The following is a 17,186-nucleotide window of genomic DNA, read 5'->3' on the forward strand; positions in this document are numbered from 1 at the left end:
TGCTTTGGAGCAGGCCTCCTGGTGCTACTGCAGGCTGTGTGCTGACGCTGACTGTGCAGAGTAAACCCACCCGTATACACCTCAGCTCAGGCTCTTTGCCTGGTCTGTGTTGTGAAAGGGGAGACATAAAAAAAATGCTTTGGAGCAGATGGAGATGACGGATGAGAGGAGAAGGTGGCTGGAAGGGGGTGGGGTGCGGACGCAGAGGTTACTGAACTGGAGTCCCGGGGAAAAGACGGCAAACACGGTGTGGGACCGGATGGAGGAAGCCAGGACGAACATCATTGTTTGAGGGCTCGCTTGGAAGGAAAACGAAAGGGAAGCAAGAGCTCATAATATACCCAAACAAACAGGTTTGTAGAGAATTTGCAGCCCTAGCTGGTGTGGCTCAGTGGATAGAGCCTTGACCTGCAGAATGAAGGGTTCCGGGTTTGATTCCAGTCGGGGCACATGCCTGAGTTGCGGGCTCCATCCCCAGTGGGGGTCGTGCAGGAGGCAGCCGATCCATGATTCTCTCTCATCATGGATGTTTCTATCTCTCTCCTCCTCTCCCTGCCTCTCTGAAATCAATAAAAATATATTTAAAAAGAAAAGAAAGAGGAAAAGCCAGGGTGTGACTCTGTACGCGCCGCAGAGAAGCCGTGCCTGGGAGTGGCTGGGATGCCTCGGTTCCTCGCTCGGTCGCTCTCCCCCATCTTATCCATCCACGTGCCGCAGTTAAAGCGATTTCCTCCGAAAACAAATCCCGTCTCCTCGTCGACCCCGGCGGTGATATTGAAACCTAGGAGAGCCAAAGGGAACATTTGTGCCAGGAAAAGGCATGTCACCAGCAGGGACACGACGGCGGTGAGCTGGGAGGCCCACAACACGGAGATCGCCTTCCTCCAAGGTGCGCTCGCTCCAGACACTCTCCCCTCTCCCGGGAGCCCGCCCGCGCCTGGGCCGGAGCCAGCGGTGCCACTGCAGCCCTGCTCGCTCCGGACACTCTCCCCTCTCCCCGGAGCCTGCCCGCGCCTGGGCCAGAGCCAGCGGTGCCATCGCAGCCCTGCTGTGAGCAGAGGGATGGACAGCCCTGGCCTTCGTTCCCGTGGAGAGCTGCGGGCCGGACAGGAACGGCTGGATTTACAGGAATCAGAATGGGCCAAGCCCCACAGCACATTTTTTGAGTGAACAAGTTGCAAAAGGAAATGCGTCAGATGCCTTTTCTGCAAACGTTTCAATTATGGACAATAGCAATATATTCAACCACGTATGTGTACGTGGCTAAGTCGTATGTGATTATGTAAGATAAAATTTAAAACCATATCATTTATAGTGTGTGTGTGTGTGTGTGTGTGCTGTAAAATTTGTATGTTACCACTACAAACACTAAGTTGACTAAATAGGGTTAATTACTGTTTAAAATGTAACTTATGAGTTAGTGAGTTATCTGAAATACCTGTGGTAGATCACTTAAAAAGCTTATCATATTATATGAAAAGCAATAGTGTTATAAGAAAGAGTGTTATAAGAAATAGTGTTATAAGAAAGAGTGCCCTGGCCAGTGTGGCTCAGTTGGTTGGAGGTTGTCCTGTGCACCGAAGGGTTGCCAGTTTGAGTCCTGGTCAGGGCACATGCCCAGGTGGTGGGCTGGGTCCCTAGCAGGGGGCGTGCAGGAGGCAGCGGATTGATGTTTTGCTCATACATGGATGTTTCTCTCTCTCCCTCTACCTTCCTCTCTCCCTAAAGATGAATAACAAGATCTTTCCAAAAAATGAACAGAAAGAAGTCCGTAGTCCTATTTGTAACAGACTATTGCTCTCCAGTCATCTTAGCAATAAAAGCGGGAACCATATAACTCACCCCAGTGTTCGCGGGAGTGTAAATGGGACCAACTCCTGCAGCGTGGGCAGCACACAGTGGGCACTCGGTTATCAGCGACTATCATCATGATTGTAAATGCAGCCGCCAGCCGCCTTTCACAGCGGCGGACAAAAGATGTGAATGTTTAGACCTTTCCCCGAGAAGCTACAGCTAAGCCGCGAGGGCAGGCACGGTGTTCGCCTTCCCCACAGCCGTGTTCTGAGGCGCTGCACACGCACAGACCACTTGTCACGTCAGTGGCCGACGTCAGGTTTCGCTCCCCCCGTGGGCCCTACGCCGGGCGGGGCGTACCTTCGTCCTTCATGTTGCGGTCTATCTGGGGCCCGGCGTTCCTCTCCCGGAACTGGATGCCCTGCAGGTGCCTCTGCAGAGCCTCCTGGATCACCTCGAACAGCGGCTGGTCCTGTGGGGACACAGGCGACGCCGCGGGTTACACATGCCCTTTTCTGATCCCCAACCCCACGTGTCCTCCTCCCCCCTCCCCCCGCAACTCCAGTCTTGTGAACACATCTATGTTCCTTTGGGGGGAGAAATGGGGATGAGGGGTAGGGCTGGTGAGAGAGGCAGCTCTGTATGCCGAATAGTACAGTCCACCTTTGGCACGTGAATGTTTTAACACCAGTGCCCGGGTGCACGGATTCGTGCACATGGAAAGGAAATTAATTAGGTGGCTGGTGGGGTGGGACTGGGCCAGACGGGCCGGACACGCCCTGGAGCCAACCTCCCATGTTCCCTCCCTGGCCGGCGGCACCATGGCTCGAAGGGTGTCTGCAGAGTGAGCGGGGGTCCCTCCACCTGGCCTGTGGGGATTGGGCCGAAACCAGCAGTCCGACATCCCCCAAGGGGTCCCGGATTGCGAGAGGGCGGTTCTCAGGTGACGCGTCCTGGAATCGGGCTCCCTCCTCTCTGGTTCTGGGTGCATCACCCGAGAACTGCTCCTGCTAAGTCACTGCAGCTCGGCAGCTCCTGCATTGAGCGTCTGCCCCCTGATGGTCACTGCACGTCGTAGCTACCGGTCGGACGGTTTTATATGTATAGATACTGTCATTTGACTCCTGAAGTCTGGGCCATGGACACACTGACATTGGCTGACACATGGAAAGGAATCCTGGGAGCTTGTACAGTTTCTACTAGAGCGAACTGTTCAGAGAGTAAGTGAGCTAGCTGACTGTGCAGAAAGGGAAACTCCACCCGGCCGGCGTGGCTCAGCGGTTGAGTGCTGACCCCGGAACCAAGAGGTCGCTGGTTCAATTCCCGGTCAGGGCACATGCCCAGGATTGTGGGCTCGATCCCCAGTGCGGGGAGTGCAGGAGGCAGCCGATAGATGAAGTTCCTGTCTCTCTATCACTCTCCCTTCCCCTCTCTCTAATAATCAATTAAAAAACATATTTAAAAAGAAAGATAAACTCTGAACTCCTGGGACTGGTAGGCAAGGCCCTCCCAGCCTGGCTCTCCTGTCCACAGGCTCTACCGACCCTCGGGGCCCCCACGAAACACCACACAGGGCTGCGTGGAACCCCTGACCTGGCTCCGCTCCACGGAGCTCCGTGACCGCATTCTCTCTGAGGTCTTCCCACCACGTCCGCATTCCTGCTGAAGTCCCACCCACCTGGGCAGGCTCAGCGTCTCCCCTGGCGCCCACCCGCTCGGGCATCTCTGCCCCTGCACCTCCCAGGCCCCACTTCGGGCAGCGGGTCTCAGCGCCGCCCTCCCTCCTGGCCCGCAGGTGCCAGGTAACCAGCGCTATCTGAAGGATCCCTAACGGCGTCTGATTTTGTACGAGAAGCCGAGTCATTTTTCAGGAAAAGAAGTGACGGCGGGAGACGGGCTTTACCACTGTGCCGGCCGGCAAAGGCGCGGAGTCGTCGGTGGGGTAGAGCCGGGCCACGGGGCAGCGCAGGAGGTCCAGGCCGCCGGGCACCAGGCGGCAGTAGTCCTGCACGCACTGCAGCCACCACCACACGGCGTCCCGGCAGTTGTACCTGGCGCAGGTGCCTTCGCCCAGCAGGTTGGGGATGAGCCCGTGCCGCAGGGTGCCGGCGAAGGCAAGGATGATGTTCCTGCAACAGCAGAGGCACGGGGCTCACTGGACAGGGCCGCCAGCCCCCGCGGTAGGAACCCAACGAGAACGGCCCTGGGGGTGCCGGTCATAGGGTGCGCCTTCTCTCCTGCCCTAGTTCTTGGTGTCTTCACGGAGGAAGTGGTCAGGGCAGACAAGGAGCACTGGGTTAGAGGTCAGAAACCCACTCGCAGCCCTGGCCTTGTCGCTGACCATCGGTGTGGCTGACCCGCCCTGGGACAGGCTCTCACCTGTAGAGTCAGGGGTGCGGCTGGGAGATTTGCGAGCTATAGAGTCTCCTTTTGAAATCCCTGGTATTTCAAACATAACACGCACTCTATTATTTAAAAAATATATGTGTATTGATTTCAGAGAGGAAGGGAGAGGGAGAGAGAGATAGAAACATCAGTGATGAGAGAGAATCATTGACCGGCTGCCTTTTGCACGCCCCCTACTGGGGATCGAACTGGCAACCCGGGCATGTGCCCTGACCGGGAATCGAACCAGTGACCTCCTGGTTCCTAAGTTGATGTTCAACCACTGAGCCGCACTGGCCGGGCTGCACTCTATTCTTTGAAAGAGCTGATATGAAGAGCAAAGCAAACATGTAAGAAAATAAATGGGTAAAAGCTGACCTTAAAGAACATGATTAATTTTCAAAAACTGGGAAGAGATACTTTATCTTTATTTATTTATTTTTGTTTTTTGGGGTTTTTTTGTTTGTTTTTCGAGATACTTTATCTTTAAAGTGGCGGTGGGTGGCATGGCATTCTAAAAAGAACAGGAAACTAAGAAATAAGGAGGCAGGTTTCAATGCTAGTGTTACCACTGGTAAGTGCCTCGGAAAGTCATTTACCATGTCTAGGCCTCAGGGCATTTTGGCTAAACCACTTAGAAATGTAAAATTCTGTATCTCAATTTAATGCCCATCTCTTATATCACAGCACAATAGGAAACTTCGTATTTTCCACAGTGAAAAGGTGGTAGTGTGGACAGTGACGCTTCCGATGAATAAGAGCTGAGCCCGGCCGGTGCAGCTCAGTGGCTGAGCGTCGACCCTGCACCAGGAGGTCACGGTTCAATTCCCGGTCAGGGCACAGGTCCGGGTTGTGGCTTGATCCAGGTAGGGGGCGTGCAGAAGGCAGCTGACCGATGATGTTTCTCTCTCATCATTGATGTTTCTATCCCTCTCTCCCTCTCCCTTCCTCTCTCTCTCAAAATCAATAAAAACATATTTTTAAGAAAGAGCTTAGCGTGCGAGCAATCTTCCCCATGCAGAGCCATCCCTACGCTTGAAAGTTGAACACAGAGACCTCTGTCCATGGGCATGTGTCCAGGCGTCCCCCCAAACGGCTTTCCTTCACGTCCCCCCACCTCACAGCTGGCTGTGGCCACAGGACGGCGTTCAGAGGTGAAAGAACATAAATGGACTGAGGTGTGCTCAGTGCATGAACGGAGATAAAGGAGCAGATCTGACAACAGCCGGGTCTGCACGGGGAGGCACTAACGTCACAGACGTGCACGCCTTTAACCCTATGAACACGCGGAAAATGAAAATAAAACACCGAATGCTGAGAGCAGACGCATGAGAAGGCAAGTCCGAAGAGCAGGAGAGGAGCGGTCAGACAGCGACCTGCGCCTTTTCTGGGCACACCTACCTGGCCTCCAGGTAGCGCCCCGTGAGCAGCAGGAGGCCTCTCAGCGCGATGAAAGTGTCCCGGCCCCAGCAGCGGAAGATTCCAGAAGAAAAGTGAGGCAAGCCTAACCAAAAACACAGCAAAGTCATATGTTAATCCACATTATCTTGTCTGTCTGTCTTCCTGCTTGTTGAAGCCAGAATGTCTCTCCTCTATCTATCTATCTATCTATCATCTATCTATCTATCTATCTATCTATCTATCTATCTATCTATATCTATCTATCATCTATCTATCTATCTATCTATCTGTCTGTCTATCTATCTATCTATCTATCTATCTATCATCTATCTATCTATCATCTATCTATCTATCTATCTATCTATCTATCATCTATCTATCTATCTATCTATCTATCTATCATCTATCTATCTATCTATCTATCTATCTATCATCTATCTATCTATCTATCTATCTATCTATCTATCTATCTATCTAAAAGCCTAATATGTAAATTGTCCCCTCGGGAGTTCGACCCAGAGACCGGAGTTCAATCGCTTGCTATGACGTGTGCTGACAACCAGGGGGCAGTGCGGAACAAAGGAAGGCTCTGGCCAGCAGCCAGCAGCCTGGGGAAGGGAGGCCCCGGTTGGCAGCCAGAAGGCCCTGATCGGCCCTGATCGCAGGCCAGGCCTAGGGACCCTACCCATGCAAGAATTTCGTGCACCGGGCTTCTAGTAGAAAATAAGATCCAAGCTAACAGAAACCCCACTGTCTCATTTACCAAAGTTCATCGAGAGCATAGGCCATTGTAACTGGCTCAGGTTTCAATGCCCCTTGCAGGAAAGAATGCCAATAACAGCACAGTTAAAGCACTTGATGGCAGCCAGACACATAATAACTTATTTAACGGACGTTTTGTGTTTTGCAGCCTGTAGAGAGCCTTTTCATGATTTCTTGGTCATTATAAGGTTGGGTTAATTTTTAAAAATTGGGGAAGAAGTAGAATATGATGGAATAAAGGTAGTAAAACATATTTCATAAAAAATACAAAATGGCAAGAGTTGAAAATTACAGAAACATGCAGGAGAAAAGGATTAACCAGCCACAATAAAAAACGCACGTAACTATAAATGCCCGCGGCACAGTAATAATCACATGGGAAGCACGGTTCTAATGTTCACAAGTGACCCTCAGTGAAATCTTGCTAAGCAGCCACATAAAATCTTGGATAACGTCATGAGTGTTTTTTATTTCCACTTTTAACAATAAAGATAAATTTTAAAAAATAAAAATAACAATCTCTTCCATAGCTTTTCCTCTTTGAATTATTCTGACGTACACATTCCCACCTCGTACGCACGCCTCACCTGCTGCCAGAGACACACAGCACTGCTCCCGCTCTCGCGTGGCCTCGTTCAGCCTGTAGGGCACATCGGGCAGGGCCGGGGAGAGCCGGGGCAGGCAGGGGAACCTCCCCACCCCGCACATCTGCACCGAGCCCAGCGAGAGGTGTTTCACGAAGGTAGAACCATTCTGGACGAAGCTGCAAGGAAGTGGCAGGGTTGAAAGTATTGTTTGTAGAAACACAAACATTTCATTATTTACTTATTTTTAAAAATATGTATTTTTACTGATTTCAGAGAGGAAGGGAGAGGGAGAGAGAGAGAAACTTCAATGATGAGAGAGAATCATTGATTGGCTGCCTCCTGCACACCTCCTACTGGGGAGTGAGCACACAACCCAGGCATGTACCCTGACCAGGAGTCAAACCAGTGACCTCTTGGTTCATAGGTCGACGCTCAACCACTGAGCAACACCGGCCGGGCAGAACAGATTTTAATATCTAAGCTTTTGTATGCTCCAAATGACAGGAGGCTAATACTGTTACTACCCACTTACAAATGCTCTCGGCTCTCTGCGTCTGTGCTCTCTACCTGGTCTTCTCAGAGCACGTATAAACAGACCGCACAGGGCTTCTGCACAAGCATGCCTATTTCCCAGGCTTTGGGGGTACCTGGACATCTGCTTCCAGGCTGTGTCCAGGAGAGTGGTGTAGGTGCCAATCAGTATGGCATCGAAGTAGCACGGGATCAGGTAGCGTGGGATCTGCTTCAGGTAGAAGAACATGGCCTGCAGCCACTTACCCACCTGCAAGAGACATGATGCAAAAAGCACACGGGGCGTGTTTGCAGGCCGGCTGTGGATTAAAAGGCAAATCCAAACCTCCAACTCTACCGACTAGTTATCTACCAACCAGGTACCCGTTTATTAGAACTGAGAGATGACGGGAAAATGTTTCAGGGTAGCAAGCCATGTAAATATTATACATATGACATGGTAACACATCTTACTATGCCCTTGTTCATTATGTAAATACTAGAGGCCTGGTGCACAAAATTCGTGCACAGGTAGGGCCACTGGCGATCAGGGACGATCGGGGCCTTCCGGCTGCCGGCCGGGGCCTTCCTTCGCTCCACGCCAATCCCCGGTGGTCAGCGCACGTCATAGCGATCAGTCTCCTGGTCAAACTCCCGTGGGGACACTTTGCATATTAGCTATATATATATATATATATATATATATATATATATATATATGCCTAAGCGACCATTACAACTGAACAACTGAATGAACGGTTGACCAGTTGCTATGACGTGCACTGACCACCAGGGGAAGATGCTCAATGCAAGAGCTGCCCCCTGGTGATCAGTGCCCTCCCACAGCCAACCTCCCGTGGCTGGCCGGTGGCGTCAGTGTTCGTTCCTCCCATGCCTGGCCGGGCAACCATTGCCTCCTCTCCCAACCCCACTGAGGCCTTTGGGCCCCGAGCTGGGACAGGGAACCAGAAGCGGGTGGCAGCAGACACGGCCCTTTTCCCAGGGGGGCCAAGGGCCAGCTCCCTCCTCAGGGCCAGTGGCCAACCTCTCGTGCCCCATCCCTCCCCTGGCCAGCAGCCCTGATCGGCTTGGCCCTGATCACCGGCCAGGCCTAAGGATCCTACCCATGCACAAATTTGTGCACCGGGCCTCTAGTATGTGTGTATGTGTATATATATTATACATATAACATGGTAACACAGTTCTTACTGTGCCCTTGTCCATCTGGACTACAATACGGCTGTGCTTACCTCGGCCACAGCTCCCGGTCGGGAAATGAGCCGGCTACTGACGTAGTCAATCATCCAGTCTCCAGCTCTCAAGTTGTCACAGAAGGGGTGCCCCAAGTCGTTCTTTGGTCTTATCTCTGCCAATACGGACATCAATCCTGCAAAGTCACAGGAAGGTCAGGCTCTGTCGCTGGCAGAGGCCATGGCTCCACCATGCTCGTGGATAACCCTCTGGGGAGGCAGACGGTGTCGCCGCTGGCATGCTCTCTCTGCCCCGTGGCACCATGGGGAGGGAACGGATGTCTGTGTGTGTCTTTGTTGACAGGCGGTAGGTTCATTCATACTCAGGGAAGACTCAGAGAGCTGGTTTCCGAGAGCTAGAGCATCGATGGTGATATGACTAAAGCTACTTTGGAAACAATGTTGATACAGAACAGAGGAACTGGGAACTAAACCAAGTGTCTAAGTGAGGTATATGGGCACATCTTTAAATAACTCCTAACGAGAAATAGAAGTCCTATGCATACGTAGCACATTTTTGTCATAGAGGGGCGACTTTTCTTCTTTTTAAAATATGTTTTCTAATTGACTTGAGAGAGAGAGGGAAAGAGAGATAGAAACATCGATGAGATAAAGAATTAAAAAAATAAACAAAAAAACAAAAGAAACATCGATGAGAGAGGGACATCGATCGGCTGCCTCCTGCAACTCCCACACCAGGAATCAAACTGGTGACCTCTTGGTTCACGGGTCGATGCTCAACCACTGCGCACCCCCGGGGGGCAGTCCACAGCATACTCTGCTAGTTCAATGAAGTACCTCATTTCATCCTCAACAAAGCCTTCATGCCGGACAATAGGATGGACACTTTCTAGAGGTGGGCAGGGGGCAGAGCAGCGTCCTGGCAGAGGCCAAGGAGGGAGCAGGCAGCCGAGCACCACCTGCACCCAGGCGTCCCGACTCCCAGCCCACACTCTTATCAAAAAGACACAGTCTGACACCTGAAAAAACACCCCATGTGCTGAAGCCCCTCGCCCTGCTCACCTTGAAGGCCGGCGTACTTGAGAGGCGACCAGCGGGGGACGTCGTAGCACCCGCCGCCGTCCTCGCGCTCCTCGGCCTCGCAGCGGTACAGCACCTGGTTCAGCTCGGCCAGGGTCAACCGGGAGGCAATGCTGAGCGACACAGAGAGTGGGTGAGACGGACGGACGGACGGACGGACACTTGCTGCCCATAAACACGCAGGAGGAAACCCTGCGCCACGACCACAGGATGTCTCAGCGATGCGGGCGTGAGCAACTCATCCTCACCACAGGCCTCATAACCTACATGCCCATCAGCAGCGAAAGGGGGAGCATGCCAGCACGTCCGGCGGGAGGAACGCTGCTCCCACCCCAGGGAGCGAAGCACAGGCCACGCGGTGCTGGTTACAAGCCCCCTGGGAACATCTCCTGACCCCTAAGTTCTTTAACTCGCAAATTTGTTTTCTTAATTTTTTAAAAAATATATTTTTATTGATTTCAGAGAGGAAGGGAGAGGGAGAGATGGAAACATCCATGATGAGAGAGAATCATGGGTCGGCTGCCTCTTGCGGGCCCCCTGCTGGGGATCGAGCCCACAACCCGGGCCTGTGCCGTGACCGGAATCGAACCTGGGGTTTTTCAGTCCGCAGGGCGAGGCTCTAGCCACTGAGCTAAACTGGGTAGGGTACAAAGTTGTTTTCTTAATCTTTCTGGTTTGGGCGAAGTCTCCCCTCCTTTGTATTTTCCTGTATTTTGAAGTTTCCCCTCCTTTGTATTTTCAAGAGCTTTTTACTCCAATTCCTGAAACTCAAGACACTTATCAAAGGACCAGAAAAGGGGTCACCAAGGTCCCGGCTCCGCCTCTGGAATTCTCCCAAAGGCCGCCCTGCCTGTTGGCCCGGTCACTCCGACACCAGGGCTTTCCTTAGATTAGATGCTTGTCGGTAATGGTCAGAGGGAAGGGCCTATCGTGGCCTGATGTCCCTCCCTCGCTCGCTCGGTCAGCAGGGAGGCTCTATGACTGACCACAGCTCAGTACCCCGACCCCCACTTTCCTGTGCTTCCAGTTGCTCGGGTAACTTCCTTGTCCATAACTGAATACACAGCCTCTTGACTTTTATGGGAACACACACCCTGTTGCCTGGACTTCCTTCTTCCTCCTTTAGTCCTGTCTCAACCAGCACCCCCAGCTGGGACGACTCCCTCTGCAGGCTGCCGGCCAAATCCCCCGGCAGTGTCAGCACCAACTCCGTTCTGGCCTATTTCCCAACAGGCGGCCAGGGAGCTCCCTGCGGAAGGGGAGGCTGCAGACGCATCACACTGCAGAGTCCGGGGGGGGGGGGGGGGCGCCCCAGGTGAGCAGAGCAGGCTGAGGAGGAACATCTGTTCTGTGAGCATTCCATAGGAACACAAAGCTGCTGCCCCACGCGATTTTTTTCAGAGTGCAACTACTTTGCTAAGAAGAGTTTGAATTAAGCGTTAATATCCCTGCCCAGCTGGTGTGGCTCAGTGGTTGAGCACTGACCTATGAACCAGGAGGTCACGGTTGATTCCCGGGTCAGGGCACAGGCCCGGGTTGCAGGCTCGAATCCCAGTACGGGACGTGCAAGAGGCAGCCGATCAATGATTCTCTCTCATCACTGATGTTTCTATCTCTCTCTCCTTCTCCCTTCCTGAGATCAATAAAAATATATACATATATATTTTTAAAAAGTTAATATCCCTGATGATAAAAGTTCTTACAAAACAACAAAGATAACTGAGCACAAGAGAGAAAAGGGTGAATGTGTAAAATGACATATCACCAATAAATATAAATGGCTGACGAACAAAAGAAAAATTTAATATTTAAAATAAAATGAGATGTTGCTTTCTATCTAACAACTTTACATATCGTTTATAAAGTACTTTATATTAACCAGTTTGAGTAGCAACAGCTAACACTTCAGGACCACTTACTATGTGTCAGACATGCGCCAAGTGTTTGCCACAGGAAGTCCTCAGAGCTCCGTGGGGGGGCGGGGGGGGGGCCCTAGTCATCACTACTGGACCTCCGCCCGCGGTCTCACTTCTCACCGCGGACAAGAGTCCGAAATGGAGCGTCCCAGGGAGCTGCTGCTAGGCCCTGTGCTTAAACGCTTCACACCACAGCCCACACTGGGATTGGGAAGGAGGGGTGATGGACGCTCGTGCACAGACGGACGGGATTAAAGAGCGTAATCGTTCTGGAGGGAACCTGGCGACGTTAAAAGCCTCAAACAGGTGGATGTGTTCCAACCCAGAACTCCACTTCCGGAAACGCCCCCGATGACCAATGAGGCCAGTGTTAAGTGCTTCCTATGCGCCATCCTCTCTAACCCTTCGGGTTTTAAGCGGCAGGTACTGCTATAAGCCCGTGTTCCAGACGGAGACACGGAGATACAAGGCGTCTAACTACCGTGTCTCACGTCAGACTAACGGTGGTGAGGCTGCAGCGGGGCCCAGCTCGACACTGCACACCCATCCTCTCCCTGGGTGTGGCCCCCCGGGCAGGGAGCAGGAGGGGGAAAAGAAGGGATTATGGGAAGGTGAAAGTGCACACACACACAGAACTGGGAACAACCAGAGGCAGCCTAGATGCCCCAAATGGAGAAGTAAATGATGGTGCCGCTAGGTAACAGACGCCACGCTGGCATCTTCGAAAAATGATGTGGCAGGAAGTGTGTATGGAGTTTCGTCTCAAGTCGTTCAGAAAAATTGTGTGTGAGTGTGTGTGTGTGAGTGTAGACAGAATCGTATGTGTGTGTGTGTGTAGGTATGTCTGTATCTATAGAGACAGCGGACATGCCAACACACACACACACACACACACACACACGAGCAGGCACGTGGGATAAAGGCAGCAGTCGGTGATGCGGGGGCTGCTGGTCCTTGGGCCCCCCTGTGAGTGGCCAGGATGCAGGAACCCTTACACCACCCACGTCAGGCCGGTGGTCGTCCCGGGTGTTAAAGGGGCAGACCTCCGTGCAGGGGGCATACTCACGACGCAAAGGGGACTTGCAGTATGGGGTCCGAGTTGTCGACCACGAGGCTCCCGGCCTTGAAGTGAGGACTGAACTGCGTCAGGTGATTCCGGAGAATCCCAACCGCCACCTGTGCGTGGGGGTCGAGGCTCACTCTGAAAACACGAGTGGGAAACGGGTGAATCGCTAAGAGTAAGTTACTTAAAAGTAACGCAAGCTGTTTGAACAGAAGCAGGGCCGGCGGTGTGAACGCGGCCGTACCGGAATACGATGACACTCCCGGGGGTCAGGTTCTCAAACTCGATTTCCTGGATGTACTCGTGGGGCCCCTTGGCGGTGACGCCGGCCTGCTTCACAATCGTACTCTGGTGAAGCTTGGGACAAAGGGAGACACGACCACTCAGTGATCCTTCCCACGCGCTCAGGACGCCAAGCACGGGAGGGGGGGGGGCGCCAGTACCTGGATGTGTTCTCTGGTTTCCACGGTGACGGTGGGCATCCCGTTGATGGACGTCTCGTCCCTCTTATAAGGCTTTGCGCTCCTTTCAATAGTTCTCGCTTCAAGAACGACTTCTTCAATTTTACCTAGGAGCATGCAAACATGTCCACAGACTTTCGTAAGAAACCATCTGAAATGAGGAATTGCAAAAGGGGTTTTAAAAACCACTTAATTGAAAGTTAAAGAGGAAAAGTCAGTTAATTAAAAAAACAACAAAAAAAAACAAAAACGCCCCGGCCGACGTGGCTCAGCTGGTTCGAGTGCACGCGCCCGGGTTGTGGGTTTGATCCCCGTCGGGGTGTATGGGAGGCACCCGATTGATGTTTCTCTCTTTCCCTCTCCTTTCCTCTCTCTCTAGAATCAATGAAAAACATATCCTTGGGTGAGGATTAAAAAACAAAACAAAATTATTACCGAGATCTCGAATTCTTTTTCTCCATGACAAGCACATGTCACAGGGTTGTAATCCATGCGATATACAACGGCAGCGTCATGTAACAGAGTGTGGATTAATATAGCAACATACCACGACCCCAATAACATGTTTAGGCGGCATTACCGGGGATGCACATCTGTGGCACCTCCTTGCTGTAGAAGGAAGTCTTGGGGTTCCTGAACGCAGTCCGGCACACAGCCACCACGGACTGATGGCTGCTGGGTGAGTGTCTGGTCACAGCCACGATGTCCTCGTCCACCTGGTCCACATACACCTGCGACGCAGGAGGAGCGAGAGGTCAGCGCTCTGGCTGGGGAGACTTGCGGGGACACGGCACCTTAGGGAAGAAACGTGGACAGCCCGCGTCGTGCCTGGATGAAGCCGCCGGCCCCCAGCTCCTGGTGCAGGGTGTTGATGGCGCGCCTGGCCGCGAGGATGCCGCTCTGGAAGTTCACTTCGCCCGCGTCGGACGGCGACGCCCCGGGGTTCCACTTGGTGTAAAACCGCTCTTCGGCCACCACTGAAATCTGGACAGAGTGAAGGCAGATGTGTGGGCACTTTCACCACAAGGAGAACTTTGGGAGCAAATGCTCAAAGCTGCTGGCCACGTGGATTTTATTTTATTTTATTTTATTTTATTTTATTTTATTTTATTTTATTTTAAATATGTCTTTATTGATGTTAGAGAGAGGGAAGGAGAGAGCAAGAAGGATAGAAACATCAATGATGAGAGAGAATCATGGATCGGTTGCCTCCTGCACGCCCCCTACTGGGGATCGAGCCCACAACCAGGGCCTGTGTCCTCACTGGGAATGGAACCGTGACCGCTTGGTTCATGGAGCCACGCTCAACCACGGAGCCACACTGGCCGGGCCGTGTGGACCTGAAGACAGCACATAAACCAACCTGGTGAGGCACCAATTCGTCATAGCCCCGGGTGCTTCCGCTCGCACAGCACGCCATGGAGACGATCGTGGCACTCGGGAGGGCGTCGTAGGCGGATCTGTGCTAGAAAACAAACAAACAAAAAGCCCAAAGTTAATTTTCTGTCCAATGCAAAGAGCCATCTGACATCATCATGAAGTAAAAGGACAATTACAGAAATACGTTCTGTAAGATGCCTCACTTTGCTTTAGAACAAATCACAAGACGTTCTAAGCACCACGTCCCCCAGTCACCTATGAACCTCACACTCTTTTGAAGTCCGTGGACGTTACTGCCGCTAAACAGCGGAGAACTCAACATCGAAACATGCGAGACTCAGGTCGGGCGCTCACCACGATGGGACACTCGTTGTCGTGGGTGATGTCCATGAACAGGGCGTGGGCGATGGCGGGCATCAGGGGCCGCAGGCAGGGCTGCACGAAGGAGCCCACGGGCTCGCCGCCGTAGCGGTATACCAGCCTGCCCTCCTCGTGGCTGTTATGCGCACTCATGGCCTCTGCGAAGCGAGACGGCTCTTTAGTCTTCGTGGTTAATGTCCGAGGCTAGATTTCCCATCATGCCTGACTTTCCGAAGAAGGCCACATGAATATTACCAACAATACAGCTGCTTTAGCCCTAGCTGGCTTGGCCTGCGGACTGAAGGGTCCCAGGTTCGATTCCAGGTCAGCGCACAGGCCTGGGTTGCGGGCTCGATCCCCAGTGTGGGGCGTGCAGGAGGCAGCCAGTCCATGATTCTCTCTCATCACTGATGTTTCTATCTCTCTCTCCCTCTCCCTTCCTCTCTCTGACATCAATAATAATATATTTTTTAAAAAAACTGCTTTAAACATTTAAACAAATGTCCACTAGCTTAAGTGACCAAAAACGTATCTACTTGATAATTTAACTGGGAAAATGGCTCACGTAGATAAAACGGAGCATGTGTTGTTTATTAGGAGGTTGGTTAGATAAAAATCTAAGGATTCTATTGTATATCTAGGTAGTCAAGAGGAAAAACAGATTTGTATATTTTCAACAACAACAAAATGGTTTTGTTCAGGAGTCATCGATGCATCGCCCTGGTCTTTCAGTTTAAAATATTTTACCACCCGGCCAGTGTTGCTCAGTGGTTGACCATCGACCCATGAACCACGAGGTCACGATTCAATTCCCAGTCAGGGCATGTGCCAGGGTTGTGGGCTTGATCCCTAGTAGGGGGTGTGCAGGAGGCAGTTGATTGATAAATCAATAAAAACATATTAAAAAAAATAAAATATTTTTCCCCACAGTGGAAATTTTTACTGAAAAAAAAAGACAAACAAAAACCAAAACCAGCCAAAACCGGTTTGGCTCAGTGGATAGAGCGTCGGCCTGCGGACTGAAGGGTCCCAGGTTCGATTCCGGTCAAGGGCGTGTGCCTGGGTTGCGGGCACATCCCCAGTAGGAGATGTGCAGGGGCGGCTGATTGATGTTTCTCTCTCATCGATGTTTCTAACTCTCTATCTCTCTCCCTTCCTCTCTGTAAAAAATCAATAAAATATATTTAAAAAAAAACAAAAAACCAAAACCAAACCAGACTGTGTTACCTTGGGAATTTTGTGTGGAATATTTGAAAGGACATGCACTGTGCTGAAAGCTATTAAGCCTTCATGGAGAGCTCCGCAAGGCCTTGTCACCCGCGTCAGCAAGCCCACCTCTGATCAGGGAGCTGATGCCCAGCCTGGTGACGAAGATGTTGTCCAGCTCCTCGCTCCCGGTGAACAGCTCCGCCACCACATACAGGTTGGGCTGCAGTTTCCGGGCGGCGTCCAGCATGTACTGCAAAAGGCAGTCAGAAAGGTCACCGGGAGAGAAAGCAAGACGGGAGGAGAGCGGAGGGGCGAGCCTGGGTGCGGACTCGACAGGACAAGACCATGCTGCAAGCCAATGTGGGAATGCAGGAGGCATTTCCAGACATTTAATGTACATGTGAAAAAATAAAATAAAACAGACCAATATATCCAACAAACCAGAGAAGATATAAAGAGAATGAAACTGCCCGGCCGGTGGCGCTCAGTGCTTGAGCATCAACCTAGGAACCAGGAGGTCACGGCTCCATTTCCCATCAGAGCACGTGCCCGGGTTACAGGCTCGATCCCCAGTGTGGGGCGTGCAGGAGGCAGCTGATCCTTGATTCTCTCTCATCATTGATGTTTTTTTTTCTCTCTCTCTCTCTCTCTCTTCTTTCCTCTCTGAAATCATTAAAAATACATATATATTTTTTAAAAAAGAGAATGAAAGAGTTCAAAGGATGGTTAGATTTTGTAAAGATAATAGGGACACGAAAGGGAAAAAAGAGAAATGTTAGTGTCGTGTTAAAAAGGTAGACCATTGCCCTGCAGTTCTGCGAGGCTTTCCCCTGCTTGTGTGTGTGTGTTTGTGCCTCTACGTTCCAGGCGGTGGCTAGGCCGCCACTGATGGAGTCCCTGTGTGAGGCACGCAGGTGTGGCACAGAGCAGAGCGACTGACTTGCTGCAGACAGCTGTTCCTGCAGGTGTGATAACCGCCTAACCCACAGTCAGTCTGCTTCCAAAATTTCCGACATAGCGTTTGCACAAAGGTTAATAAGTACTTGAAAATCTATCAGCTAACAAGT

The 17,186-nt window shown here is 51.7% G+C and overlaps 1 protein-coding gene and 1 pseudogene across 2 annotated transcripts in view; one reads left to right on the top strand and one right to left on the bottom strand.

The window, feature by feature from the left end:
- Positions 1-17,186, bottom strand: part of AGL (amylo-alpha-1, 6-glucosidase, 4-alpha-glucanotransferase) — a 41,184-nt gene that overhangs the window by 7,274 nt on the left and 16,724 nt on the right. For both annotated transcript variants that reach the window (XM_059674602.1, XM_059674603.1), the window contains exons 13-28: positions 16,246-16,369; positions 14,905-15,068; positions 14,534-14,635; positions 13,999-14,154; positions 13,751-13,901; positions 13,153-13,277; positions 12,954-13,066; positions 12,713-12,847; positions 9,713-9,843; positions 8,690-8,826; positions 7,577-7,710; positions 6,930-7,105; positions 5,581-5,683; positions 3,698-3,923; positions 2,155-2,266; positions 646-781 (exon numbers count right to left, since the gene is read on the bottom strand). In XM_059674602.1, coding sequence (XP_059530585.1) covers positions 646-781; positions 2,155-2,266; positions 3,698-3,923; positions 5,581-5,683; positions 6,930-7,105; positions 7,577-7,710; positions 8,690-8,826; positions 9,713-9,843; positions 12,713-12,847; positions 12,954-13,066; positions 13,153-13,277; positions 13,751-13,901; positions 13,999-14,154; positions 14,534-14,635; positions 14,905-15,068; positions 16,246-16,369 — 2,225 coding nt within the window. The remainder of the gene's footprint in view (positions 1-645; positions 782-2,154; positions 2,267-3,697; positions 3,924-5,580; positions 5,684-6,929; positions 7,106-7,576; positions 7,711-8,689; positions 8,827-9,712; positions 9,844-12,712; positions 12,848-12,953; positions 13,067-13,152; positions 13,278-13,750; positions 13,902-13,998; positions 14,155-14,533; positions 14,636-14,904; positions 15,069-16,245; positions 16,370-17,186) is intronic.
- Positions 13-129, top strand: LOC132221446 (small nucleolar RNA SNORA51; annotated as a pseudogene).

The sequence above is a fragment of the Myotis daubentonii genome, chromosome 18, assembly GCF_963259705.1.
Source record: "Myotis daubentonii chromosome 18, mMyoDau2.1, whole genome shotgun sequence".
Classification (NCBI taxonomy): domain Eukaryota; kingdom Metazoa; phylum Chordata; class Mammalia; order Chiroptera; family Vespertilionidae; genus Myotis; species Myotis daubentonii.